The sequence below is a fragment of the Antedon mediterranea genome, chromosome 6 (genome assembly GCF_964355755.1).
Source record: "Antedon mediterranea chromosome 6, ecAntMedi1.1, whole genome shotgun sequence".
In the NCBI taxonomy this organism is placed as follows: Eukaryota; Metazoa; Echinodermata; class Crinoidea; order Comatulida; family Antedonidae; genus Antedon; species Antedon mediterranea.
Genome location: NC_092675.1, coordinates 23,479,823 through 23,505,946, shown reverse-complemented (window position 1 = coordinate 23,505,946; position 26,124 = coordinate 23,479,823). Strand labels below are relative to the sequence as shown.

At 33.0% G+C, this 26,124-nt stretch overlaps 1 protein-coding gene and 1 long non-coding RNA gene across 2 annotated transcripts in view; one reads left to right on the top strand and one right to left on the bottom strand.

The window, feature by feature from the left end:
• LOC140052680 (laminin subunit alpha-like) overlaps nucleotides 1-20,608 on the top strand; it is a 41,926-nt gene extending 21,318 nt beyond the window's left edge. Inside the window, exons 31-69 of the mRNA XM_072098362.1 lie at nucleotides 137-277; nucleotides 650-802; nucleotides 1,134-1,253; nucleotides 1,589-1,669; nucleotides 2,091-2,209; nucleotides 2,484-2,592; nucleotides 2,838-2,939; nucleotides 3,288-3,415; nucleotides 3,724-3,813; nucleotides 4,153-4,367; nucleotides 4,628-4,728; nucleotides 4,894-5,074; nucleotides 5,391-5,668; nucleotides 6,018-6,128; nucleotides 6,367-6,478; nucleotides 7,199-7,357; nucleotides 7,659-7,852; nucleotides 8,098-8,511; nucleotides 9,081-9,171; nucleotides 9,487-9,603; nucleotides 10,014-10,196; nucleotides 10,657-10,811; nucleotides 10,898-11,047; nucleotides 11,407-11,540; nucleotides 11,896-12,043; nucleotides 12,698-12,822; nucleotides 12,975-13,292; nucleotides 13,666-13,773; nucleotides 14,025-14,148; nucleotides 14,587-14,727; nucleotides 15,153-15,292; nucleotides 15,707-15,856; nucleotides 16,048-16,341; nucleotides 16,553-16,742; nucleotides 17,209-17,364; nucleotides 17,615-17,771; nucleotides 18,046-18,270; nucleotides 18,695-18,820; nucleotides 19,503-20,608. Of these exons, the coding sequence (XP_071954463.1) occupies nucleotides 137-277; nucleotides 650-802; nucleotides 1,134-1,253; nucleotides 1,589-1,669; nucleotides 2,091-2,209; nucleotides 2,484-2,592; nucleotides 2,838-2,939; nucleotides 3,288-3,415; nucleotides 3,724-3,813; nucleotides 4,153-4,367; nucleotides 4,628-4,728; nucleotides 4,894-5,074; nucleotides 5,391-5,668; nucleotides 6,018-6,128; nucleotides 6,367-6,478; nucleotides 7,199-7,357; nucleotides 7,659-7,852; nucleotides 8,098-8,511; nucleotides 9,081-9,171; nucleotides 9,487-9,603; nucleotides 10,014-10,196; nucleotides 10,657-10,811; nucleotides 10,898-11,047; nucleotides 11,407-11,540; nucleotides 11,896-12,043; nucleotides 12,698-12,822; nucleotides 12,975-13,292; nucleotides 13,666-13,773; nucleotides 14,025-14,148; nucleotides 14,587-14,727; nucleotides 15,153-15,292; nucleotides 15,707-15,856; nucleotides 16,048-16,341; nucleotides 16,553-16,742; nucleotides 17,209-17,364; nucleotides 17,615-17,771; nucleotides 18,046-18,270; nucleotides 18,695-18,820; nucleotides 19,503-19,642 (6,180 nt within the window). The 3' untranslated portion in view covers nucleotides 19,643-20,608. The remainder of the gene's footprint in view (nucleotides 1-136; nucleotides 278-649; nucleotides 803-1,133; nucleotides 1,254-1,588; nucleotides 1,670-2,090; nucleotides 2,210-2,483; nucleotides 2,593-2,837; nucleotides 2,940-3,287; nucleotides 3,416-3,723; nucleotides 3,814-4,152; nucleotides 4,368-4,627; nucleotides 4,729-4,893; nucleotides 5,075-5,390; nucleotides 5,669-6,017; nucleotides 6,129-6,366; nucleotides 6,479-7,198; nucleotides 7,358-7,658; nucleotides 7,853-8,097; nucleotides 8,512-9,080; nucleotides 9,172-9,486; nucleotides 9,604-10,013; nucleotides 10,197-10,656; nucleotides 10,812-10,897; nucleotides 11,048-11,406; nucleotides 11,541-11,895; nucleotides 12,044-12,697; nucleotides 12,823-12,974; nucleotides 13,293-13,665; nucleotides 13,774-14,024; nucleotides 14,149-14,586; nucleotides 14,728-15,152; nucleotides 15,293-15,706; nucleotides 15,857-16,047; nucleotides 16,342-16,552; nucleotides 16,743-17,208; nucleotides 17,365-17,614; nucleotides 17,772-18,045; nucleotides 18,271-18,694; nucleotides 18,821-19,502) is intronic.
• Nucleotides 15,332-21,157, bottom strand: LOC140052681 (uncharacterized). The gene is made up of 3 exons (XR_011845652.1): nucleotides 21,080-21,157; nucleotides 15,524-15,632; nucleotides 15,332-15,373 (listed from the first exon to the last, which is right to left on the bottom strand). It is a non-coding gene; the product is annotated as an uncharacterized lncRNA (long non-coding RNA).
• Nucleotides 21,158-26,124: the final 4,967 nt, after the last annotated feature.

The following is a 26,124-nucleotide window of genomic DNA, read 5'->3' as shown; positions in this document are numbered from 1 at the left end:
TGTTTTATAACAAAAATAAAGAATTATCTCCGGATGGCTTCTGTGGAGTTTTTAGTTACTATAATTGTATTATGACATATATAATTTACTGTATGTGAAGAAAAGTGCCCATCTGAATAACCTTATTTTGTTGTAGGAAAATGTTGAAGGAGATTATTGCAATCGGTGTAAGTCTGGTACCTTCTCGCTTGAAGACCGTAACCCAAAAGGTTGTACATCTTGCTTCTGCTTCGGAGTCACAACAGACTGTGCTATTGCACCTGTCAGCAGGGGTCAAGTGAGTATCAAGTCTACTTGACATCATATATTTCATTCCTAAGTAAAAATTAAAAACCAGTTATTTTTCAGAATCTAAGAAATGCATTTTGTGTTATCCGTTATGAGCTGGAACTCTATTTGTGTGCCTTTATATTATTTATTATGCTCATTTGATTATGGTCCTTTGGGGGAAAAACAGTTTAGTAGACAACAGAGTCATTAACTTTATAACTGTATAGTAATCCATTATTATGTTTTAACATCCTGTTTGAGCAATGAATTTTGGGAGGAAAAAATGTGGAGAAAATAAAAGTCTGATATTTTTAATCCTTTGTATTTGCTTCTATCTCATTACAATTTTAAATTTATTACCTTGTATTTTAAATTGTAGGTCAACACAATGGAAGGTTGGAATGTGACCAACATTAGAGATCCTCAAATTAGTTTAGCAGGTAACCAAATTAATGTCTACATTGAAGGAAGTAGCATCAACCCTCAATCCACAGTTTACTGGGTTGCTCCCAGTGAATATTTAGGAGATAAGGTATGTCAATTGATTTTTTTCAGCTATTTTTTAATTGAGCTATAATTAAGTATTCTTCGGTCCTTAATTAAGCCACAGGGTTCCATCATAACATCATATTTCAATTTCTTTTTATATGTTCTTCAGTAACCTATGTCGGAAGTGTGGACGGGTCGCAACTTGGTCAGAGGAAACATATTTTAGGCTGCAAAATAAAATGCTCAAATAAACTCTTAAATCATCAAGAGTGCAATTTGGTTACATAGACATTTAGGTCATTGTTAAGCAATGTTGAACACTTATGAATAACATACAATTGTTTTTCATAGCTATTTTCATTTACATTTTGTAGATTGGTTCTTATGGCGGTAAACTTCGCTATCGTGTCGAAAATAGCATAGAGGCTGTACGAGGTGATGCTTCTGGCGCACAACCCGCTTTGCAATTGATACGAGCAGATGTTATCTTGTCTGTGAGTTTACTTTTGGTTAATCTAATGTCAAAATTATATTAGGTAATATAGAATGTTCAGTCAATTTTGTTCATTAAAAGCGGTTTTTGTTAGGTTGCAAATGCACATCTAAATTGGACTGTTATAGGATACATCACGAGTGTCTGATTATTTGTACACTTTTTGCATAATAAATATGCATTTATTACTATTAAAAATGTTTCCAACTTGATGCAAGCGTCTTGGGCCTTGGGCTAAGAAGAATGAACACCAGACTGGAGATTCTGCCAAATAACTTGTTACAGCATTATCATAATATGACTGTGCAACTCTTTTCTCTATTAAAAATGTTTTAGGGAAATGGACTTAACTTGATGTATAACAACATACAGAGACCAGTTGAAACAGGAGAGCTTGTTGAAGTTGATTTACTTGAGGTAAGAATACTTTTATGGCGTATACTTTATAGCAAAAAAAAATTAGTCCAGTGAAATTTCCATTGTAAAGCTACATTCACAATCGGATCTGTTCCATGAAAATGGTGCAATTCAATTCTTTATGATGATTTCCAAAATGGTGGGGGTGGGGGAAAAGAGATTCAAATATAGTATTTTATAACCACCCTTCACACTTGTATATGTGTGACATGTATATTTAGTAACCATTATTTATTGTAATCCATATTTTTAGTCGCTATGTCGGTCTGTTGGTCTGTCTGTCGGTCTGTCTGTCGGTCCAGTATCACTATGCGTTTTAGCACGCGACTTATGGCTGTTGGCCTTGTTATTAATCCAACAACTTTAGCACATGTGTAAATTTGTTTCCTTATTTATCCATTATTGTTTCTCCTACATTTAGACAAGTTTCCGAGCATTTAGTGGTGCCACAGTTTCACGACAAACATTAATGACTGTATTGGCCGATATTAGCTCTCTTCAGATCCAAGCACAGTATTTTGACAGAGTAATATATGCAAGGTAATTATGCAGTATAAATTGTAAACAATTCCATCCATAATTCCATCCATATGCTAACTACTAAGACAGTACAACCTCCATCGACGATCAATAATAATTATTTGGTAGCAGACTTGGCTGAAATGTCCTACTGCCTTCCTTCATGTTAGGCTCAAGTTTTCCCGAGGCATTATAATTTAGAGTACAATCGTCTGCATTTACTAGAGGGTAAGCGAGTGCACTCTCTAGTATCACACATGTTTTTATAACAAATTTTTACATTTGTTTCCATCAGCTTAAGTGATGTTTCCATGGATACTACTGTTAAGGATTTTGATGGCGTTCCAGAGTATAGTGTTGAATTCTGTAATTGCCCTGTAGGGTACGAAGGTCTTTCATGTCAGGTAGGTTTGCAATACTGTAGAAATATTATTTGGAAATGTCATATTTAAAGCCAGTTACTTGCAACCTACCCCAGTGTATTGTTATGCCTTAAATGTTGTATTCTGCTAACAAAAATAGTTGTGCACATTTATAAAAATCTTGTTCATATTTGAAATCTACACAATTGATATTCTAATTGGGAAAGTGAGATATTCCTCTGAAATAGAAGTTACATGAAATAAATGTTATTGATTTTATTTGACAGGACTGTTCTGAAGGCTACTATAAATTAAGCAGTGGAGCCTGTGTACCATGTCAATGTAACAATCATGCAATCTCATGTGATCCATTTGATGGTCGATGTTTGGTGAGTTTTTTTGGCAAATTTTCATGATTAATTTTGCATTACATAGAAGAATAATAAAGTCATGTGCCACACAGTTTACAAATTATTGATGTATAAATGTATGGCAACCAACAAAGAGGAACTTGTGTTGAGTTTTTTGAAAGATTTCAATGGTAAATAACATTTAGTTCAGTTCAGTTTGCGAAATGTGTTTCCAAAAGGAAATAAAGTATGGTTCAAAATGCCTCAATGCTGCAACCGCTTTGCTGAATAATTCTAGACTTCAATTTAAAGACTTGAATTTATAAAATTAAAGGCAATGAATGCAAATAGCTTTACATATCTTGTTCTTTTTTATATCCTTTTCAGTCATGTGACCACAACACAGAAGGTGATCATTGTGACAAATGTAGTACTGGTTTTTATGGAGATCCAAGATATGGAACCGAATCAGATTGTCAGATATGCCCATGTCCATTTGCTGTTGTTGGTAGCACGTATGTAACAACTCTTTCTCTGCGTACTTAAAAATGCATGTCTAAGTTTACATTTTGCGTAGAAGAAATATTGAATATCCAAGAAACTTGCGAGTTCTTTTTTTTTTTTTTTGGTGGAGTAGACACTGGCGTCTCTCTTACTTTTTGATGGCAAACAAATACATTTTTCTTGTACTGTCTGCAAACTTCAGATTTTTGGCTTCTTGAGTGCTCACAGTGTCTCAAACAACATTCCTTTGGGAGTAGAAAGCTATTTTCCTTAGCATAGAAACTGTATTTGGTTTTTAAATTATTTCCGTTTCTTTTAGGTTTGCAACAACTTGTCAGCCCCCAGATGCATTTAATTCCAATTTCAACTGCGACTGTACACTTGGATATACAACCGAAAACTGCAGCGTGTAAGTATTCATCCAGTTTGCCGCACAGATAGCATTCTGTAGTGATTTGCTACTTATATTACATAGCCTATGTAAATACGTGAACGCGATAGTTTGAAACTGCATCACATGACTACTGCTGCGAGGATCGTAAATCGTATATTTCCCCGAGTACGGTGATATTGACTGTAATATCTGTATAATATATACTATAGAAAAAATATTAAGATAAATGATTATAAATATTATCCAGGTAGTAGCATAAGGTGTGGGTGTTTTTAAGTTGATAAGAATTATTAACGCCTTAAAAAAAATGTATTATATTAACTCTTAGATTGTCTGTTACTATTCAATTTGTAGGTGTGAAAATGGATATTACGGAAACCCTGATGAGTTGGGTGGTTATTGTGAACCATGTTTTTGCAATGGTAACTTAGATCCGAATGCTGTTGGTAATGTATGCAGTGGTTCAACTGGAGCTTGTCTTCTTTGTCTAGAAGGATATGATGGATACAGCTGTGAGCAGTGTGGTAATGGTTATTTTGGAGATGCAGTTGTAAAGAAGAACTGTTCACGTTAGTATTACTATTATTCTTAATTCTTGTTTTAACTGCCTCATGGAAAGGTAACAACCAGTAATGTAGTTGGATTTAAAAGTTTTATGTCACAAATATTTGGAAGTTGGAAATCGTTAATTGAAATGTGAAATGTAAATATAATCATCCCACTGTGTTTTTTTTCAAATTATGATGATATATGTATTTGGTCTCTTTTCCATCAAATTGTTAGAATAATATTTTCATACATTAAAACTTATTTTTTATTATAAAATCAGGTTGTAATTGCAACACCTGTGGAACTGAACAGTGTGATAACACAAATGGTTTCTGTAATTGCAAAAGAAATGTGATTGGAGACACATGTGACCAGTGTAGGGTAAGTGTATCATTGCTGTCTGGACGAGAGTCAGTTATCCAGATGTTCTAGTTAATTTTCTCATTTTCTTGTTATAGAAAATACCAAGAGCGATCAAATGAAAAGAAACAAACTATAACATATGTAATGTAATATTTTATGTCAAACAAATAATTTTTTCCATAGCCCAACACCTGGAATTATGATTCGTGCACTGGTTGTGAAACCTGTTTATGTGGAGATGGTTCAGTGACCGAACAGTGCCTACAAACTGATGGCTCATGTATTTGCATGCCTGGGGTGGAAGGTCATAAGTGTGACAGGTGTCAAAGAGGTTACTGGGATTACGGTCCATCAGGTTGTACAAGTAAGTAACAAATCATTTCTGGAATCGCTTAATTAAGTGGCAGTTACGGCAGAGGTGTCGCAAACCTTAAGATACAATTGGCACATGATCAGGCCACTCCTCGACCACTTTTCTGGTGGTAGAACCAAGTCTCAAAGGAATTAAAACTGGAATTCTTGTATACAAATCTGGTTTATCTTTTGGAAGAGTAGGGGTTATCCATGTGTACTAGTTCATCTCACAAATGAGCCCCTTTAGAGGAGAAGGTGATTTTGTAGGGATCCCTTAATATAATTTGCAGGTGAAAATGAATAATTAAAATAAACTTGCTTTCCAGAATGTAACTGTCCTGAACTATTGGAATGTGAAACCGATTCAGGCAAGTGTATCTGTCCACCAGGAGCCACTGGCAAACGATGTGATCGTTGTGAAGCACGATTTGTATTCACACCTCAAGGTTGCTTGCCATGTGATAGTTGTGTTCACACGCTATTAGATGTGTTGGATGTTATGTTGTTTCAAGTTAATAACACAAAACCAGGAGCTGTTTCTATTGGACTAGAAGCCTTTGCAACAATCGATAAACTCAATGATACATTGTACAATGAACTAAAGGTATTGCGGCACAATTTTAAGCCTAGTGTTCCTAGTGAGAAAAAGTATTGAATATAAACATATATTTTATAATTAAAAACAATAAATTGGCTGTTGTAGTGTACCAGTGTAATATATTACCAATCGAGTATGAGTGTTGAGAGTATTTGTGGTATCTGTGTGGTTCTGACACGTATACTTTATTATCGAAAGATTCTGTCTCAATTTTGTAACTCCCAGTTCACTCAGTTGTAAATGAGTAGTTGGGGAGGATCAACCAGCAACTAACCTGTACAATATATTTATAGTAGTCTTATTGTCATAAAACTTAGTTCTGAATTAATTATAATGTTCGGTTCATTTCTTTTAGCCTGGTGTGGCTGATGCAGGGATTGCTTCAACTATTATTTCAACTAGCTTAGCTCCAGTCTACCAACTTTTAGATAATGTAACAGAAAATGCAGACAAAATTGATCAGGATGTAAGTCAAGCTTTTCAATTATTGCATTTCAGAATTTTATTTTGCAAATAATCTATGCATCAGACTGATGAGTAATGCTAGTAAACTATGTTAACAAATGTAATCTTTGTTACACAATGGTTGCCGTGTGTACTCAGAACTTTTTTCCAAGATTCAATCAACCAAGCGCTTTGCCCGACTTTCTTCAATAAATTATTATAATAATAAATTAATGACATTGTTGGACTTTTTTTTAAAGTCTCTAGCAAAAGTGAAAGCTGCTGCTAAAGGTAATATTGGAGCTGCAGAGACTTTAGCAGATGCAGTGGAAATAGAAAAGTTTATAAATGATACCTACCAATCCCTTACAGGTTAGTGTTTTACTGGCATATGAATTGAACTTAACAGGCATACTGCGTTGAAACTCATCAACAAAGTTAAGCAATGTTGGGCCAAGTTGCGTTCTAGAGACTGTTTGGGAATATCGCGTCTGGTGCTGTCTATAGCGAAGATTGATGGTGTAATGATAATATCGGACTAGCATGTGATAGGTATGGGTTCCATACTGATTGCATCCTTAGGCAAGATGCTTTACTCTCATTGCCTTATCCTTTAGATTTGATGTAAAAGGTTAGTCTGTGTACATTGTTCAATTGGTACATTATTCAAAATGAGTAGGTAGCTCGCAGTGTGCTGAACTGCTGCTGGATCTAATCCGAATGTTCTCATTTTCCTAATTTCATGATTGATTGATTGAAATATATATTTATACTGGGTAACCTCTTCAGTCAAAGACTGGTCTCCCAGAGGGCACAGTTGGTGATCAGTGGCTGTGATGTACTAGTACACGGGGTAACCCCCTACTCGTCTCGAAAGATGTACTAGGTTCTTTAAAGTGCACACGAGTTAGATGTGTACACTGGACCTACGGTTTATAGTCCTTATCCGAGAAGACTCGTTCTACCACCAGAACCATGGAGTCGGTGAGCCTTGAACCATTGATGTTATGGCTACGTGATTACGGTTCCACTATCTTAACCGCTCGGCCACTCACTCACTCATAACAATTTTGTATTCGTATACATTTTTAGAATTGATAGATAATCAAAAAGCAAAGCAGATTGAAGAAGGAACTGATGATGTGCAAAAGAGGCTTGATGAAGCTAGGCTCATTGTGGCAAATTTAGAAACGAGAAATTTTTCTAATTCTGAAGAACTTGCCAATAAAGAAAAATCTACAGCTGAAGAATGTAAGTTGTGTTTCTGCAAAGTTAGCAGAGCAGATTTATTTTCTATAAATATTACATATTGTAAAATCTATGTGACACTGCACACATTTTTCCTACTGCATTCATCCACACATACATGGGAATGTTTATATACAACTTGAACGTTATATACAACTCTTGGATCCAATATAAACAAATCCAAATCTTTTTGTAAGTGAGAACAACATTTGAGTTTTTTTTGTTGAAATATATATATTATTATAATTATTTATTAAAACTACAAAATAGCCTATTCAAATCTTTTATGATTTTTTATATTAAGTATTGGAAGCTGCAAAGAATTTGACTAAACTGTCTCAGGGACTCCTAGATGAAATTGCTGTTGTGATTGGAAGCACTGATGATGTAATAGCCCAACTACAGGAGCTTATTGACCTGAGTGAGCAGGCAGCAAATCTAAGCCTACTTTCAAATCAACTTAATGATGCAAATTCTGTTGCTGCAGCAGCAGTACAGGTATGTAATATACATCTTGTTATATTGCTCTATTTGTGATTTGTGATGGGCGTAATCTCTACCAACCAATGTCTTTAATGTGCAACCATGTTAATTTAGACAGATGGTATGTATTATTAATATTGATTAATATTAATACAAAATACAGAATGTATAAACCCAAAATATAGAAATTATTAATATCGAATATATCAAGTAATTGCCGTAGCAGCAGAACCAGTTTTATCATTTTGTTCTCTTTATAGGCTGCCATTGCATCTGCAATTGAATCATTCAATAATGGTACATCAAACATCATTAAAGGGTTTGATCTGCTCAATCTTGCACGTCAGTTCCTCCTGGATGCAAACGATGCCTACACTAAACTTGAAACCGATTACACCCGTCTGGATGAAGGCATCAATCGACTTCAACCAGTTGTTACAGCTCTAGCGATAGCGCTGGACAATGTAAGACCTCTAGTTGTTCAGTCTGGTGAACATGCTGAAAACCTCACCAGCTATGCGAAGGAAATTGTTGAATTGTCTAAAGTCGGCACAGCTTATGCAGAACAAGCTAGAAAGGCTGCAAATGCTTATAAAGATATTATAGAAGCTATCAACAGTGCTAGTGCAGCTGCTGGTACAGCGAATACTGCAGCAGAAACTGCTCTTGAAGATGTAAGTTTGAAGATTAATATCTCAACTTTAGATTATTTTGCAATTTGTGTACCACCACGAAAAGCCTAAAATGGCTACCTTCTATGTAAAGGAGTGGTAACAAATTGTGTATACTACAGTATTACCGGGCGATATTCTTGTATCCAACTATCCATGGACTGACAGTTTCCATGTTAGCAATTACATGAAGATTACAACAATTAAATTTATTGTAAATGTAAATATAATAATAGTGGAATGATACTTCAGCATACAGTACTGTTAAATTACTTCTGTAAATACTTTGCTAGAAATATGAAATATGAAATATGAAAACTTTTAGTGGATGTACAAATATACTCCTTTCGCATTGCCTAGCAAAACTACTATTATATTATTCAACACATTCTTTTTGTCGGGGATTGAATTGAAAGATGGCATAGGTCATAAACGAAATCCAATTTTTTTCTGTGTTCTATGGCAAGATGCTTTTATCAAATGGTGAATCTACATAACTTTTCCTTAAATTTTAATCAAATGAAATAAAAGTAAACTATATTTACTTCATACTACTAAAAACTTTTTTGTAGACTGAAGGAGTAGTTAGAGCAGCTCAGCGATTGCTAAGGAAAGGAGAGAAACAAAAGAAAAACACAGAAGAACTGAAGGAAGAAGTCAATGGTGAGTGCAAGTCATGTTTACCAGAGGTACTTGTGTCATGATAAACATGTATTATGAATATAATTCACAATTAGTGTTTTCCTTGCAGAAGATTGTTATAAAGTTTAGTTCCTTAAGAATGAGACAGAATTTTAAAAGTGAAGGTTGCTTCAACCAAGGGGTGTACACCGTTTTCTTAATGTTTAGATGCCCTATGCTACCACTGATGCTAATTGCATTTAATTTACTTTTATGTTGTTTGATTCGGTTAGTTCAAATGGCAATGTTTTCTAAAAAGTGATTTTTACTTAATAGTATGAATGTTTTTTTTTTCAGACCTTGCACCAAAGATGGAAGCAACCCGAATAAGTATGGAAGAACTACGCAACACAAATGATGAAACTAGCAATCAGCTGCGTATGATACGAGATGCAATTGCTAATTTACCAACTAGTAAGTCGATCTAAGTTTTAAAACTACCCTTATTTCAGAAAAGATTGCATGTTTAGATTCAACATTCATTTAGAAACGGAGAGAAATAAAAGCAGCATACATTTACAATAACTTAAGTGGTAACATTAAATTTAGAACTGCTTCTGGGATCAGAAAAAGAACTTGTCAAATACCCCCCTAAACAAAAAAACAAAAACAAAAAGCAACTGCATGACAAATCATTAGCTAATGGTAGATGTATAAATGAATCTGAATGAGTTATATATAGCCTTGTCTAATCTAATGTACATGCTATAGTAATGTGAAAATACTGTTGATCATAATGAAGACATGATAACTTGTGCTTTGAACCTTCATTGGTACTACAGTATTTCAAACTATATTTAAATTCATTATTTTCGTAATTTTAGTTGATTCAAATGCAGCGTCAGAGGCTGTTACTACAGCAATGCAAGCAAATGACATTGCAAGTGAAACCAAGCAGTTGGTAGAGATGCTGCAAGGGGAGCTTGGAGAATATTCTGATAGATTGGCTGGCATAGATGGAGACGTAACGGCTGCAAATGACGCATTGAAACAAGCAGAAGACAAATGTAAGTCAATTGTTACCTATCACAAAACATGCATTCAAATAAAACAACAGAGATGAGCATTATGTAGAATTCAATGTTATGAAGCATGCTTTAAGTGTATTATTTGTTGCAGAACCCTATTAAAGGGACACCTTCGAGATGCAACAAAGTATCCTCTTAAAGGAGGTGTCCTGAATAGGGATTCTTTCTTTTTATTTCAATAAACAAGTTCATATGATAAAATCCATATTATTTCAGGTCATACATGTTTTTCTTTTTCATAATCTTCATAAGTAAATTGCAAAAGAATTTCATAGTGTTAAAACATATTATTACTGTTCCTTTAACAATGAAATATCTCCTGAATAGGGATATCCCAAAAAATCATAACCTATCCTACTTTAAATTTTCTTACTGATAAGTTTCTGTATATTTAGTGGTATAATTTGATTAAAGGACATGTTTCAATTATTTATTGCAGTGGATTCTTCAAGGGTACAAATATCAGCTGCAAGAGACCTTATACAGAGTATTCAGACTACTGCTGATGAAGTTGATGGTGGACAGGAAGGTATTGAACTTGACATAAGTGATATCAAACGACTTGTGGAGCAGGCCAGAGGAGCTGCAGATCAGGTAAGAATGATTCTTGTTGAAAGGAAAGTGTACAGGCCTAGGCCTAGCTAAAATGCCAATCCTTTAAAATTCTTCTCTTTTTTTAGATCAAATTAGCAGTGGCATTCTCAGATGAAGGTTCATATGTGAAGGCTAGATCATTGCCAGCAAGTGACACTACTTACACCAAGACCATCTTCAACATCAACAATGCAACCGATGGTCTTCTATTCTTCAATGGAGGCCCAACTAAGCAGGTCGGTTTCTCTTGTCCGATTTCCTTGTAAAATAAAGCCAACATATGTGTAATTTCAAAGATCAATATACTATATAGGTTTTTTCTTTGTTATTTAATTGCTTGGTGTTGGATGTTAACATTGTCCATAAAATTCTTCGTGTCTGGTCATTTCCTTTGGAAGCCATACACTAGTGTCTATTTTCTATCTATTTAAAGCTAGTACATTGTGGTGACTCCATACTAAATTTGTAACATACACTATGATTTTTTCAAAGTGTAAATATGCAATTGGTTTACCTCAAAGAAGATTGGTTCTACCATAAGAACCATGAAAAGCACCACTGATTTAACACTTTTTAATGAATGTATCTTTTACAGGATGACTTTGTAGCAAGTGAAATTGTGGATGGACGTCTAAATGTTATCTATCGTTTGGGCGAGGACGAACCTACTCGATTGATTTCAAACAGGAATGTTAATGATGAATTTTGGCATGAAGTCGCCATCACCAGGTATATTTTATATTATTCACACAATTCCCTGGTCCTTGGTGAAGTCATGCAAAATGATGACATTTTTGTTTTTGTGTGGAATTTAGCGCTGTGTAGATTAGTATCTATATATATATATATATAGGTATACCGATCAAAAAGGGTTAACTAACATCTTCTTTCAAATTTATATTTTTCTATTTACTGTTATTTATTGTGAGTGGTGTACAGGCCTTAATGCATTTTTATATGTTGAAACTTTCAATACATTAAGTGAAGTGAAGAATCTCAAATAATACAGTATAATAATATACCATAAAATGATCTCACTAATTTGCAAATGTTATATACATGTTTATTTGTTGTACAATTTCAGATTGGCGAGTGCGGCTTCACTTAAGATTAGTACACCTGATCAAGAAGATGACGTCGTTGAACAGCAATCAAATTCAATCGCAGCTATTTTACATCTTAGCCCAGATGCATCATTTTTCCTTGGAGGCGTTCCAAATGAATTTGAAGGAGTAAGTATTAATTATGTTTTCTTACAAAAGACTATGTTGTCACCTGTATTAAGTATAAAATCTACCAAAATAATATTGCAAAATAATTGTCTCAATTCTCAGTCACATTCGGCAGCAGGGAAAAACCCTGCGACTAACATTTTAAGCCTTGTGATCAATTGAGATTGTCATAGCTGTAGACACTAACCGTTCTATTAGCGAGCTTAAGTTTAGTGAGAAACTAGAACCTACAGATATTGTTGCTAATTATCACCTGCGGGGCCGTAGCCAGCATGAGGCTGATGAGGCGCTCACCTCGTCTTTAATTTTAAATTTTCACCACCCACCCAAATTTCCCAGAACAAACTAAAATGTTTTATATTAATTATTATATTTAAAGCATCTTTGCCTCGTCTGTTTTTAACCGTTCGCTATGGCCTTGCCCTGAATACACCAAAATGAAAGAATCTAGTTAGAAATTATATTCCAATGTTCAAGTGCACAATACATAACTTGATGTAACTGATTCATAGATTCTTGATCGTCACATATCGAACGCTTCCTAATAAAGATCTATTTTTAAATGAGAACTAAATCAAAATGAACAGCTAGACAAAATTGATATATTCTTCTTCTTTGTACTGCCTATGACTACAAGTTATGTTTATGTAATAGATACCTGATGGCGTAGTTGCTGCCTCATATCGTGGTACAGTACAGGGAATGCACTTTGATAACCATGTGATTGGATTATGGAACTTTGAAGAGTATACAGGAATCCAAGCAACTAGTCAAGCAGTGTTAGTATTTATTTAATTCATGGGTTATTCAAGGATTTTATGGTAGTACCGGTTATCCGTAGTTGTACATAGTGAAATGGTTAACTAACCTTAATTAATTACTTTGGTATTATCTCTACTGAAATTAATTTGATTTTGTTTTGATATTTTAGTACCAGTGAAGATCAGTCAAACATTGGTCAGTTTGATGGTGAAGCATATCTCCTACTTGACACACTAACACTCTCTACAAATAAAAATACTGTTGTGGAACTTGCATTCAAGTCAATTGCTGCCAATGGTCTACTGTTCTATTCTGGCGATGAGCAGAACTTCCTATCATTGTCCCTCAGGAACGGACATCTTGTGATGAACTTCAAGAATGGGGATGATGTATCACTGGAGATAGAAAGTGAAGAAGCCTACAATGATGATCAGTTTTACAAAGTTATATTTGGAAGAAATGGACTAAAAGGAAATCTTGAAATTAAGTATGTTATTATTTATATAAAAGCACAATTTTATGAGTCATTCTCAAAGTTATTGAAGCTTGGCTCCTAATCTTGGGGTCCTGGTTTCAACTCCCATCAGATGACAATTCCGCTCCTAAAGACTTAGTTTGTAAACAGGATTGCCACCTATATATTAATATATATTGTATATAATAAATTCACTTATGGTTGAAGTTGAAACTATTGAAGGAGGTATCTTTATTTTTTATAAGTGATTGCTGTCAACCATTTCCAGTTGAATCACACAAATGTTCTATTTAAGAATTAATATAGTTTTATTTCTTTAAACTGCACATACATTGTTTGCCAACATCACCATATTGATCATTGCAATGATTACAATTTAATGTAGTGATGAACGTATATTAGTAACTGCACAAGGAACATTACCAGATGATACAGAAACAGAAGCACTTATTCAAATTGGTGGCCTACTCGATCCAACAGAGTTTCCACACAGGTAATTATTATGCGATAATTTTAAAAGACATTTAACAGCCAGAGAGGCAATAAGTATGTGTTCAAACTTGATAATGCTTATGATTTGATTTTGTGAACATCTGCTATTCTTTACCTTAATATATACTCGATAAAAGGTCTAGAAAGCGTGCTATAGTATTTAGATGATTTTATCATCGTAAATTTACCATGTTAGAATTGGATTAAAAGAAGATGTAACAATGTATCTTTTCGATCTATCTATTTGAATAGCAATGTAGTGAACAGTAAAGGATTTTTGGGTTGTCTTACTGATGTAAGTATATCTGGAGTCACAAAGAAATTGCAAGATTATACTGGTCTATCGGAAGGATTCTTCTTTGGCTGCCAGCACAGGGTGAGTATTCTAGTGAATATAATATTTGAAGGGTGAGAGTAGGTTGGTTAAATCGTTTTAAATTAAAGCTAAGCCTACCATCTACTCAGTCTTTTCATAAACTCTACTAACAATGTTACCCACCTTAACTTAGTCTAGATAGGACTACAGTAAACCACTTGCCAATGTTCTAATATTGGATCTTGTACACTACATTCTGTATCTGGATTTGAACATGTAGTTTTAGTTTTAGATTATACTCATTTATGTATCTGGTACCCATACTCATTTATACATTATATGTGTAGAATATTAATTTGTATTTGAAAGTAAACTATAATTTGTAGATCACATAAGTATATACATCGGTGTGGTCTTATATACATACTAATTTTTCTCATTTTTCATTTTCCTATATACGATATGTATAGATATTTTTAATAATTTCGTTTTTTGTAGGATGTTCGAATGATGAATTTACAAAGTCCAGGCTTTGTCAAGATGTCGGATGTTACATTAGGATTAGAATTCAAAATGGTAGTCAGTTTCCGCACTCTTGAAAGTGCTGGAGTCGTATTTGAAGTCAAAGAGAATTCAAAGGTATACATTAAAACAAGTCGGAATAACACATTTCTTTTTACTATTTTCATACTATTTTTTGGGTAAAAAACCAAAATGATTGTCTGTTGCAATCAGAGATTTAAAAATGATTACAACCCGTTTTTTTGGCCTTAAAATATAATGGAGTCGTACATATACGTATGTATATAAAATATAAAATTTCGTAAAAATCTGTTTAAAAATTAGTAAAATATTAGATTTCATTCAAACTTCAATGGAATTTTCCGTGACCATATATCTATATAAAGATCTGTCTTTTAGTTTTAAGGCTATCCTGCTATTAGACTACACATATACTCACACACAAATATTATAGATAAAAAAAAAAAAAAATAAATAAAAAAATAAAAAAAATAAAATAAAAAATAGATCAATTTGTCAACATTTGTATTTTCTACTTACAGCATATATCAGCATTCTTAGAAGATGGTACACTGCAAGTAACAGGTCGAGGATCGTCATCAACAGAATTTGCATTGTCTCATAATGTGAATGTCAGTGATGGTAACTGGCATGTAATTACACTGCTTAAAGAACGCAATAGGTCAGTCAATAGTTGGTCATAGATTCAAAATTTCAATTGTGATAGAGTTGCATTTCGTATTCATTATTTTCCTTCCTATTTCTATCATAAAGCAATAAAAATAATGATTAACAACATACACATAGGAAGGAGCTAGAAGATAGTTAAACAATAATAAAGTATTGTAATTATAATAGGGCAAAATATGCATTTTTTTAACAATATGATTTTGCAATGTTTTATAAGATGCACCTCAATCTTCAGGTGGTTTCTTCCAACAACCTTCCAAAATTGTTTGTTCACATACCAATATTTCAAAATCTACAATGTTGTTTGCATTGGGACCATCTTGTTAAAAGCTCTATATAAATACAAAAACATTTCGTTTAGTGAATAAAAATTTGAGTACTAGAATATGTCATGTTTTCTTGATAGGATAACTCTGTATGTTGATGATGTTGAAGTTGATGCTTTCAATTCAGAAAGTGCCTTTTCTATCAGTGGAGGTCCACTTGTCCTAGGCAGAGGTTCTCAGAGCAATATTGGCTTCATTGGATGTATAGCAGATGTAATATTAGACACAAGGTAAGTTTCTGAATCACAAATAAAACCATCATAATTAATATAATAATGTTATAATGTATTCATTTACAACAACAAAACTTATATCTAACTATTAGCTTTCGTATTAAGTCTAGCCTATGTATTCATAGTAAGTTTGTTCTAAAACAAATATTAAATGTTCATTGAATATTCTCACAATTGTTTTGTTTCAGTCTCTTAAGTTTTGCTGATAGACTAGAAGATGACAATGCACACTTTGGGACATGCGTAGTGACAACTTTGGTAGAGCCAGCCATTGTTACGTTACCACCCTTTACCAGTGCATCATCAGTGTTGTCGAGCACTCCAATGCAACTGCAAACATGTGCTCTTCAACCACCAGCACCTGGCGAAGCCACGATCATTGATCCAGCAGACAGGGGCGCCATCATGTTCGGCAGCGAAGCTTTCAGTAGGATTGAGTATGCAGATGGTAAAATATACGATGAAACAAACCTCAGAAAAGAGTAAGAATATTTTATTCTGTGGAATTTTCAATTCTTTTCATTTATTTTAACAGCTAATTGTTCTATTTAATGGCTAGCACATAGAACAAAATGATAATGTTGTGCGACGAGACCTAACAATAATGCAGGAACTTGATGCGACATTAAAAAAATGCATGATCATTATGGTGAAAAATTAGTGTGACTATAACAGAAACCATATTTTTTGCAGAGGAACTTTGCAGTTTGAAATCAAAACAACAGCACAAAATGCAATGATATACTATACTGCTGACAGACGAGAGATTGACTTTGTAGGTGTTAATATGTTAAATGGAAGAATTGTATTCAGGTTTGATTGTGGTTCAGGTGTTGGCGTAATTGAAAGTGATTCTACTGTCAATGATGGCGAATGGCATTTTGTAAGTAATTGATTTGTTTGTTTTCCACACACATTGTATATAAATAGTAAGAACAAAACATGAAATATACTATAAAGATAAAACTGTGTGGTAGGTCACCATAATTCACGGCCACCATTTAAAAAAAAGGGAAAACAAATATCTAAATAAATAAAATGTGTGTCAAACTATAAAAAAGTAATCCATTAATCTTTTTCTTTACTTTCCTATTGCCATTAGTTGATGCTATATAATTTGCTTGCATATATATATATATATATACACAGTATAATTGCACTGATGAAGGGCTAGTGTTGCCCGAAATCTCTGCTAACTTTTCTGGCTGTTTTACTTATCGTTTTGATTTAGCTTTTCGCTTTTTTTTTCTCCATTGAGATCCAGCCACTGATACCCACAGCATTGTCATTTTTTCAGTAATTTGCCTTTGGATTTATACAGTATAATTATTATATATATTTGATGTTAGGTTGAGGCACAAAGAAATTTACAGATTGGAGAAATTCGTATTGATGGTGTAGTAGAAGTAAGAGGTGAAAGTCCAGGCACTGGAAAGTTTTTGAACAATATAGGTAAACAATATGTAGGAGGCCTACCAGAAGAAGTAGAAGCTAACGACATGCCCGTAAGTAAATAATACTTTGAACTTTATTGGTCGGGCATGATTATTTCTAAACTTGGTGGACAGCGTAACGTCTGCAAATCCAAGCTAGTTTTCAACTGGTAGCAAACTTTTGAAACTTCTCTTGCGAACTTGGGCGTTTTCTTGACATTTCGAACCTAAAGTTTGCTAGTGTAGACTTCTTGAGTTAGATTGCCTCCATCCAATAGAAATAAATAATAATTTATTACTATTTTCTATTTTTGTTTCTTAGATCCGTGATGGCTTTATAGGTTGTATGAGGAATTTAACGTTCAATGTTGATGGTGAATTGGTGGACCTTGCCAGCGAGAAAACCGAGTTTGGAATCACACAATGCAAAGGTTCAATGGAAGATGGAACTTTTGTTAATGATGGCTATATAATTATAAGTAAGTTAAAGGGCATCTGTTTTGTTATTTTAGTGACTGGTATTAATATTTATACTCCCCCTAGTTATGTTGTCTAAAACTAAACCATTCCCAAAATGTGATGTTTACAACTTTGATAGCATGTAGTTTTACAATACCACTCAAACGCCAAATTTCAATATTTGTTCTGTTCACAAAATGCAAAGTTAATTTCTTTTTAAACACAGATTTGAATACATTTTTCGTACTTTTTGGGAATGATTTCATGTACATTTCTGCTTATTTCGTATTACAGGCGATAACTTGAATGTTTATAGGAAGTTCAATGTAGAGTTCCAAATCAAGCCAAGAGTAACTGATGGTGTCATAATGTCTGTGCGTGCTAAACTAGATTTCTTTGTTGTTGAACTTGTTGGAGGGCAGTTAATTGCCCGTGCTGACAATGGTAATGGTCCATTTGAGGCAACAAGTGACCAGACTGGTGTGTCTTTGTGTGATGGCCAGTGGCATTCTGTAATTGGTAAGTCAGATCATTATTTGTTTTGCAAAATGAATGCTGCTGATGTATCAATTTTAACTATATTTTTATTCGTCACTTGTTGAATTGAATTAAAACTGCTAAAAATAGCCTGAAACGTGCTCCATTCTAAAATTTTGTTGTTATGAGCATTGAATTTGGTGTAGTTACAACAACTGTTTGTGAAGATTAAGTATTATTAATATGATTCTTGCCATAAGCAATGTACTGTGAAATGTTAATGTAGGTTGATGCAACGTATCTGGAGAATTGTTGCGGAGAAAGTATAGATAAATAAAAAAATTCTGGTAGAATCAATAGGTTATAGATAAAATTAATGCTAATTAATAGTGATATGTCAATTTGTAACATTACAAAATGCATCTTGTTGCAATGAAACTATTTGGGCTACATTTTTGTTTTCTAGTTTCTAAGCAGAGATCAGTTGTGTCCATTCTTGTTGACAATATACCAGGCATAGATGGTGACGGTGATGGAGGCACAACGGCAACAAATACAAACAACCAAGCATTCTATCTTGGTGGTGTTCCAGGTTAGTATCAAATTAGGAATTAGATTTGAGTGAACGTGCACAACGTTTACATTCACATGGTTCTCTTGTCGCAGTTATGAACATTTAGATTAAGTGGACATTTACGTTGACGTGCCAGTGAGCGCATGACGTAATGACCTTATGGTCTGACCTTATAATCTCTAGTAGCGCTCGTCCTTGGAGCTATTCCAACTCGCTGGGCCAGTGTTCATGACAGGCTTAAGTCAGGCCAAGTGGGTCTCTGAATTAAGGCTGTCTAGACCCAGGCTGAAACCTGTATTAATAAAAGCATTATTTAAAATAACATGTGCATATCATAAAAATTACATAATAGAGTATTCTAAATGTCCCTATTGTTATGAAGGGGTGTAACGTGTAAGGCTAGATAAACATTTTGTTATGTGAATCCTCTCCCCAGTACATCCACCTGCAAGCTATCATTCTAAAACCAGTAAAATATATATTTTTCCATTCTGGAATGTATTGTCTGGAAAAATGTATATGTACATATTTTCTCTTACTTTTACTTAATGGCTTTTATGATCGTTATCAGAAAGGTTTCTGTATGTTTATGTTTTGTTTATTCAGTCCTAAATTTTTCAAACAAGTGGGGTCATTTGACCGAAAACAATTTTTCTTCAAAAATAATTGTTATACACTTTAATCATGCTTTAATTTCTAGATGATCAAATGCATGATGGTATAACCACCACAGGAGATTTTGTCGGTTGCATTAAGGATGTGATTATAGAAGATGAAGTGCAAGATCTTGGTGTGAAGAAGACAGGTGGAATAGTGAAGAGCTTCTGTCCTAAGAATTAACAACATCAACGTCTACTACTCTACGTTTACTCATTTTAACTCTATATTTTTGCATTTTGGTGTTTTTTTTTAATTCAAATACATATATTTTATTTCTAAACCATCATCATTTGTAATCAAGTAGGTGTACTTTAAATGTTTTCTATTTTATGGTGGTTAATTAATTTCAGTAACTATTGGTCATAGAAAAATATGGTATTTTTATTATTGATTTTAAAGAAAAGAATTGCAAATATTTTATAGAACAATTTTAAATTTTAACGTCAATGTTGACCATAATGGTACAGTGATGGTTTGCCCAAATTTTAATTATTGCTTTTTGTTTCGGTAACTAGCAATTAAAATTTTGTACAGAGTTTCTTATTTTTGTACTACCAGTTTTTTCCAATAATATTGCTATTAAAAAAAAATTTTTGATCCCTTTGATACAGAATAACAGTACATTTTTATTGGTTTCCCCTGTCTAATTTTCGTTTTTTTAATTTTTATTTTATTTGCCATTTTATTTTTGTTTTTGTCACCTTTTTCTGTAATAAGCTGTGCTGTTACAGTAAAATGAAATTTTAACCAGGAATTAGGATAGAGGGCAGCAGATGCAACCTCATAAACATACTCATAATACATAACTATCGCACAAATGCCAGCCTTAATAGTACTGTATTAAATGGTGTGCCTACTGTGCATTGGTCTTGCTTGCCTTGCGACAGGACTTCTGTGAAGGTCTGTCGCTGTTAGTAAAATTACATGATGAAAATATGAGGTTGCATTCTGTAGTATTTGAAATAGCGTAGCTGTTAATCCATCACGTCATACTCGATAATGTAGTTTCGGATTCGCATTTTATTTTTTAATTGTTGTTTATTATTTTGTAACGAGCCAACAGACAAGTCTTGTTAATTCACACTTCTGTAAATTGTCTGGAGGTGCAGGCAAATACACTTAATAATTCATTAAAAGTTTTAGATATTACAAGTTGCTTATTGTTGCTTATTGTTTTATTACTGATCCTGATTAAAATGATATAATTATGAGTGACAGCGAAGCAATCTTTTGAGAAAGAGTAGGCTGAAATGTGCTTAAATTATGATTAACGTTAACGTGTTTTAATGCACTAAAAAATACCACGTTTAGGTAATAAATAAAAATCGACCACCTTTTTGGTATAAGCATAGCCTGTACATACGATACACCGGTACCGGCAATTAACAATACGTTCCATGTTTCTCCGTATTTATACCGTTATGCATTACGTCATTATATAAATTAATCACGCATAACGAAGAGTAACTATAGTTACATAAGCGCCATCACATAATAACGTCAGATACAATTCTCCCATAAATTTCAATCCTTATATAACCGCCACATCACTCGTATAATGTACGGTTGTAATGCTCAACTTACCATCGGCGTACATCAAGAGTTACTAACACTTACCCATCACTATGACGTGTGTGGTCACTCTAATAATTATTTAAACAAACGCTCGAGTATTTGAAGCAATATGAAAGCATCGTCACTATTGATGTTGTATTGATTCGCCTAATGATGATTGATAGATTTAATAGGTTTTATTTAGTAAACATTGGAAAGCGTCTTAACATCCGCAATCAAGTGATGTAGATTAATCGTACACTGCTTCTTGATATTGTAATTTATACAAAAACGCTGCCGTGATTGTGACCGACTGAAAAGATTATGAAATTCAGGTACAGTACTAGGATTTCGTTTTTTTTATCGTAGTTTAAATATGCTCTCGAAATTAGACACACTAGATGTAAACGCTTTTGGGGTAGCGTTTATTTACGGAAAGTTTACATGGACAATGTTTATAGAGTATTACATCTAAAAGCCGTGTTCAAAGTATGCATTGCATTTCGACATTAAGTTATTGGTATACAATAGAATCATTGCTATATATATATATATATTTAGTATTTTAAAGTACATTTACTGTTTATCAATGTACAGGCTCTCTTTGTAGTCTCGGATGTAATATCCGTATCGGGAACTAAAACCAAATTGATAATAATCATAATTGTAGGTCTTGAAATGGTGTATTATTAATAACTATTAAACTTGTTCAGAAATTGAAAACGGCATTGGCACGATAATCCAAGATTTTGCACCCGCATAAGTACTCCCAACACAGAGGTAACCCAAACTAAATATTTTCAAGAGCAATGTAAATTCTAGTTAAATTTGTTTTATTGAAAATACAATAAATATACGTATCTTTATTTCAAATGTAGGTCTGTGTGAGCAGAGCAGTTGGAAAGCTAGCCGTAAGCAAACGTTAAAATGTCAGAGGTGGTGTTATATGAAGATGGGATTGACTTCGCCCATCAACAGGTAGGCAACTCATCAAATTAGTCATACAGAGAAACATTACTCAGTATAATATGCACGAAGAAATATCCGTTTTAGAGAGAAAGGAGTTGGCATTATTTGTATACTAAACAGGTATTATTCGAGCTGGCTTTTTTGCTGAAAATCGGTTAAAAAAAATATTAACCTTTTAATTAATATGAAAACAGTTTAGTAGTGAAAAAAAATCTTACTCACTGTTATAAAATACGACATATGTAAGGTAAAACATTATATCTATCACATAGGGATACGTCATTTGCACTGATTTTTGTTATAGTATAGAACTCTCCACATAATGAGAAGGAAGTCGTGATTCAACGTTTGGATCGAAGAGTTGAATCATAGCTTCCCACTCATTATTAGGGGTAAAGGTGCTATGCATTCTTTACTGGATTTACTCCAAACCCGGAACATTTTGTCCACTCTTCCTTCTAGGTGTCTATGTAATATGACCAATCGTCTCATTGCGCAGAAATCAACAATCTATTGTACGGTTGGTCACCAAACGATATAGGGATATCCATAGGTGTGGTACACCAGATACACACAAACCAAGTTTGTTCAAAATTATCAAAATGGTTAAATGAATATTAATATACTACTGTTTTGGTTTCTAAGATATAGCTTTGGATAGCATTAGAAGAAAGGTGTCTGCGATTCAACTTAACATTATCCAACTCAATAATTCTTTATATAATAACAAACGCCTGGTTTTGTTCGTTTGTTTTTTTCAATTCACAATCAACAGAGGGGATCCCGCCATTTACAGACTAGAAAAACACGAGACAAAAGAACATCGACAAAGTTCACAAAAACCAATTAAAAAACATTTCTTAATTTTTGCTAAAAAATAAAGATAAAAAATTAAAGAAAATCAAGAGTAAAGGTAATATATGAATTAATTAATCTCGGTAATATACATGTAAATTTATTTAGTTTAGAAAAGGCAATGTGAAAACGATAAGAAGATGCTTGTGACGACATCCCTTAGGTTCAACAAAAAGTCCAAATAAAGAAAGGAGAAAAGACCTAAATGACCCATTAGTACATTTATAGAAAAAAAATACAATCAAAGTTGGTATTTATTTTAACATTACATCATTTAGATTTTTTTTTTAAATGTGTTTGCGTTTCAAAATCTTAGTTTGTAATAATTTCATGAGATCATTTGCATTTACAATCGATACTTATCGATTTAAATATGTTTTATGTTTACGTTTGATATTGAACAGTATTTTTTATGCATAGTAGTATTGATTCTCTTTAGACAGAATTGTAATAATTTGTATTGCGAAACAACACGTTTTATGGAAAAACCAATCACTTATGTATATAGGACTTCTTCGCGTTTATAAATTAGTGAGCTTACCGACAAAAGTGCATGTCAAACAATACAGTTATTTGTAATTGATATTTACGAATTTATTACTTGAAAGAATGAATTACTAGTTAGAGTACAAAGAAATGATTATGAAATATAACCATAAATCACAAACATGTCAAAAGCACCATAGTAATGATGTGTCTTATGTTGTGAAAATTGTGTTTGAGGCCATTCTTATCACACTAATTATTGTGCATTATTTTCATTCATAACTGTATTTCATAATATAAACATGATTGAACATATGCTTGTTTATATTTTCTCAATCATATATAATTTGCTATCGATGTGCAAATTGGTACAGCATTTGCTCTGGTTACCTTCTATCAAGTTTCTTGTTTTTATTAGAATGGTAAATTCAGATACAAGATACAATATACAAGTCTACTATTGTCAAAATTTTTAGATATGTTTTGTACCATAGTAGATCAGTAAATAATACAAAGTGATAAATATTTAAATAAATGAATACAAGTTACTATCTTTTAAAGTTTTGATTAAATAAATTGCATGCCATATACAGTGTTGAAAATCTGAAACGGTTTGTCGAAATTGTTTTCTGTGACAGGAAAAGTAATGTTTAGTTATTATTATTTTGAAAAGAAAGCGTACACAAGTTGGCGTAGTGGATTATATATCTTTAGATAACAAGGCAGAAAAAAGTGTAGGTTTAATTGAGTAAAATCATCAACAATAAATAAATGTTTTATTTTTGTTAATGTATGGATGTTTGTAATGTTGAATTTAAATGAGTTAAATTCAATTTAATTAAAGAATGTGCACCAAAAATGTATGCACGTATTAAATTTCATTTTTTTAATGTGATGTAAATTGATTTTAGATTAATAAGTAAATGCATGCTATGATCAAAGAACAACAACAATTTGATGGAAAGAATAAGATAAAAAAAACATCAATTTAATATTGGACACGAGCTGAACATAAACTAAAAAAAGTCATAAAGAATAATCACCAGTCATAGATCTCTTTGTTAAAATGAATGTCTGTATCGATTGTGTTTTACATTTGTTAATACGAGTATTCACTTGCTTTCTATAAACATTTTACATTACCAAAATAGCCGATTTTCAGTATTATAAAATATATTAAAATGTGTGTACTCCAGGGAATAGTTTATACTTTTCCCTGGTGTATCATAGGCAATAAGTATAATCCAACATTAACCTTAACACGATACAATCGCCATGAAATAAATGTGAAACTGTATTCAGAATTGTCCTTATAATGAACATAATATTATATGTAGGGATAGAGTAGGCCTAGAATCAAATGACCAAACTACATTTCAAGCTAGCGAGTACATTTTAAGTACGAAATATGGAATCATGGTGGCTTACATCACTTAAAAAATATAATTACCATTAAAGTATTAAGTTGGTAAACCGTTAATGATTATCACAATGTCTTATAACAGATTACAGGGCAGTTTGTGGATAACCCCGCAAGTAGTACAACAGACAACACCAACTATCCACTTCACTATGCCGCTTCTCATTCGTGTGTCTCAACTTTCAAGTATCTCGTAGAAAAAGGTAGGAAAACACGCCGTTACTTATATATTGTTTTATTTGCAGACCACACTTTTCCGACACATTATATTGAAAATCTGTGGTACCTCACGACCCATTTTAGAATTAAACAAGATTAAACAAGCCGTTCGACTTTTTGATTATTTAATTATTGTTCTTTCTTTATTAAATTATGCTTTGTATTGATATTTTATTTATTAATTTAAGAAATAATGATTGGGTTATCAATTATTTTTTTTGTTTAACAATCAGTAGTAAATATTTAACGTAAATATAGTCTGAAATGCTCTATTTAATTATACCGCATGGTACCGTAAATCTTCTAATAGTAACCCACACTCTAATACAGTAGTAAACCCCCTTCTAATAGTAACCCATGTCAATCTATAATAATAACCCACTACTCTAATAGTAACCCATGGGTGTTACTATTAGAGTCACAAAAACTATTGACAAAATGATTGGTCGTTTATGATGCAGCCATATTTTAAAAATAAGGAGATAATGCATGTTGATCTCGGGAGTTGGGGGAGATTGAGTGTTTTTGCGTTTATAAAATAAAGTTAGAGTTCAACCAAATTTGTTTATTCGTACTGTTTTATTATTTTGCTATGAGTTGCTGACCGGAAAAGTTGGGGGTGGGTTACTATTTCCAGGTGCCTAATTTAAGATTAGTAATAGAAATGGAATCTAATAGGCACTAGCCTAAACTATTTCCATCAAACATTAAGTGTAAGTGTAAGTGTAACCCACTACTCTAATAGTAACCCCACTTCTAATAGTTACTTCACTTCTAATAGTTACCCCACCCTAAAAAACAATCAAAGAACAATAATCCAGGGTTACAATTAGAAGAATTACGATAACTTAATTCCTAATGCTTCCGTTCTCTTGAATATAACTGCCTAAAGGCGCGGCAAACTGTTTTCACACGTACTGTATACTCTCAAATGTACCAAGACCGTATTCGGTACAATATCAATCAGTTAATTATAAAGACATTGTATATATATTTTTCGCTGTTCGGTATTTCAGACCAACATTAAAATCAAAGAAATTTCAACAAAAGCTGTATCGAACTTTAAACAATCTTCACTCATCATTGACGAAAATGTATTATTTAATTGCTCAGTGACAGTAACAATCATCAGATTCTAAACATGTTAAATTCTAATAGA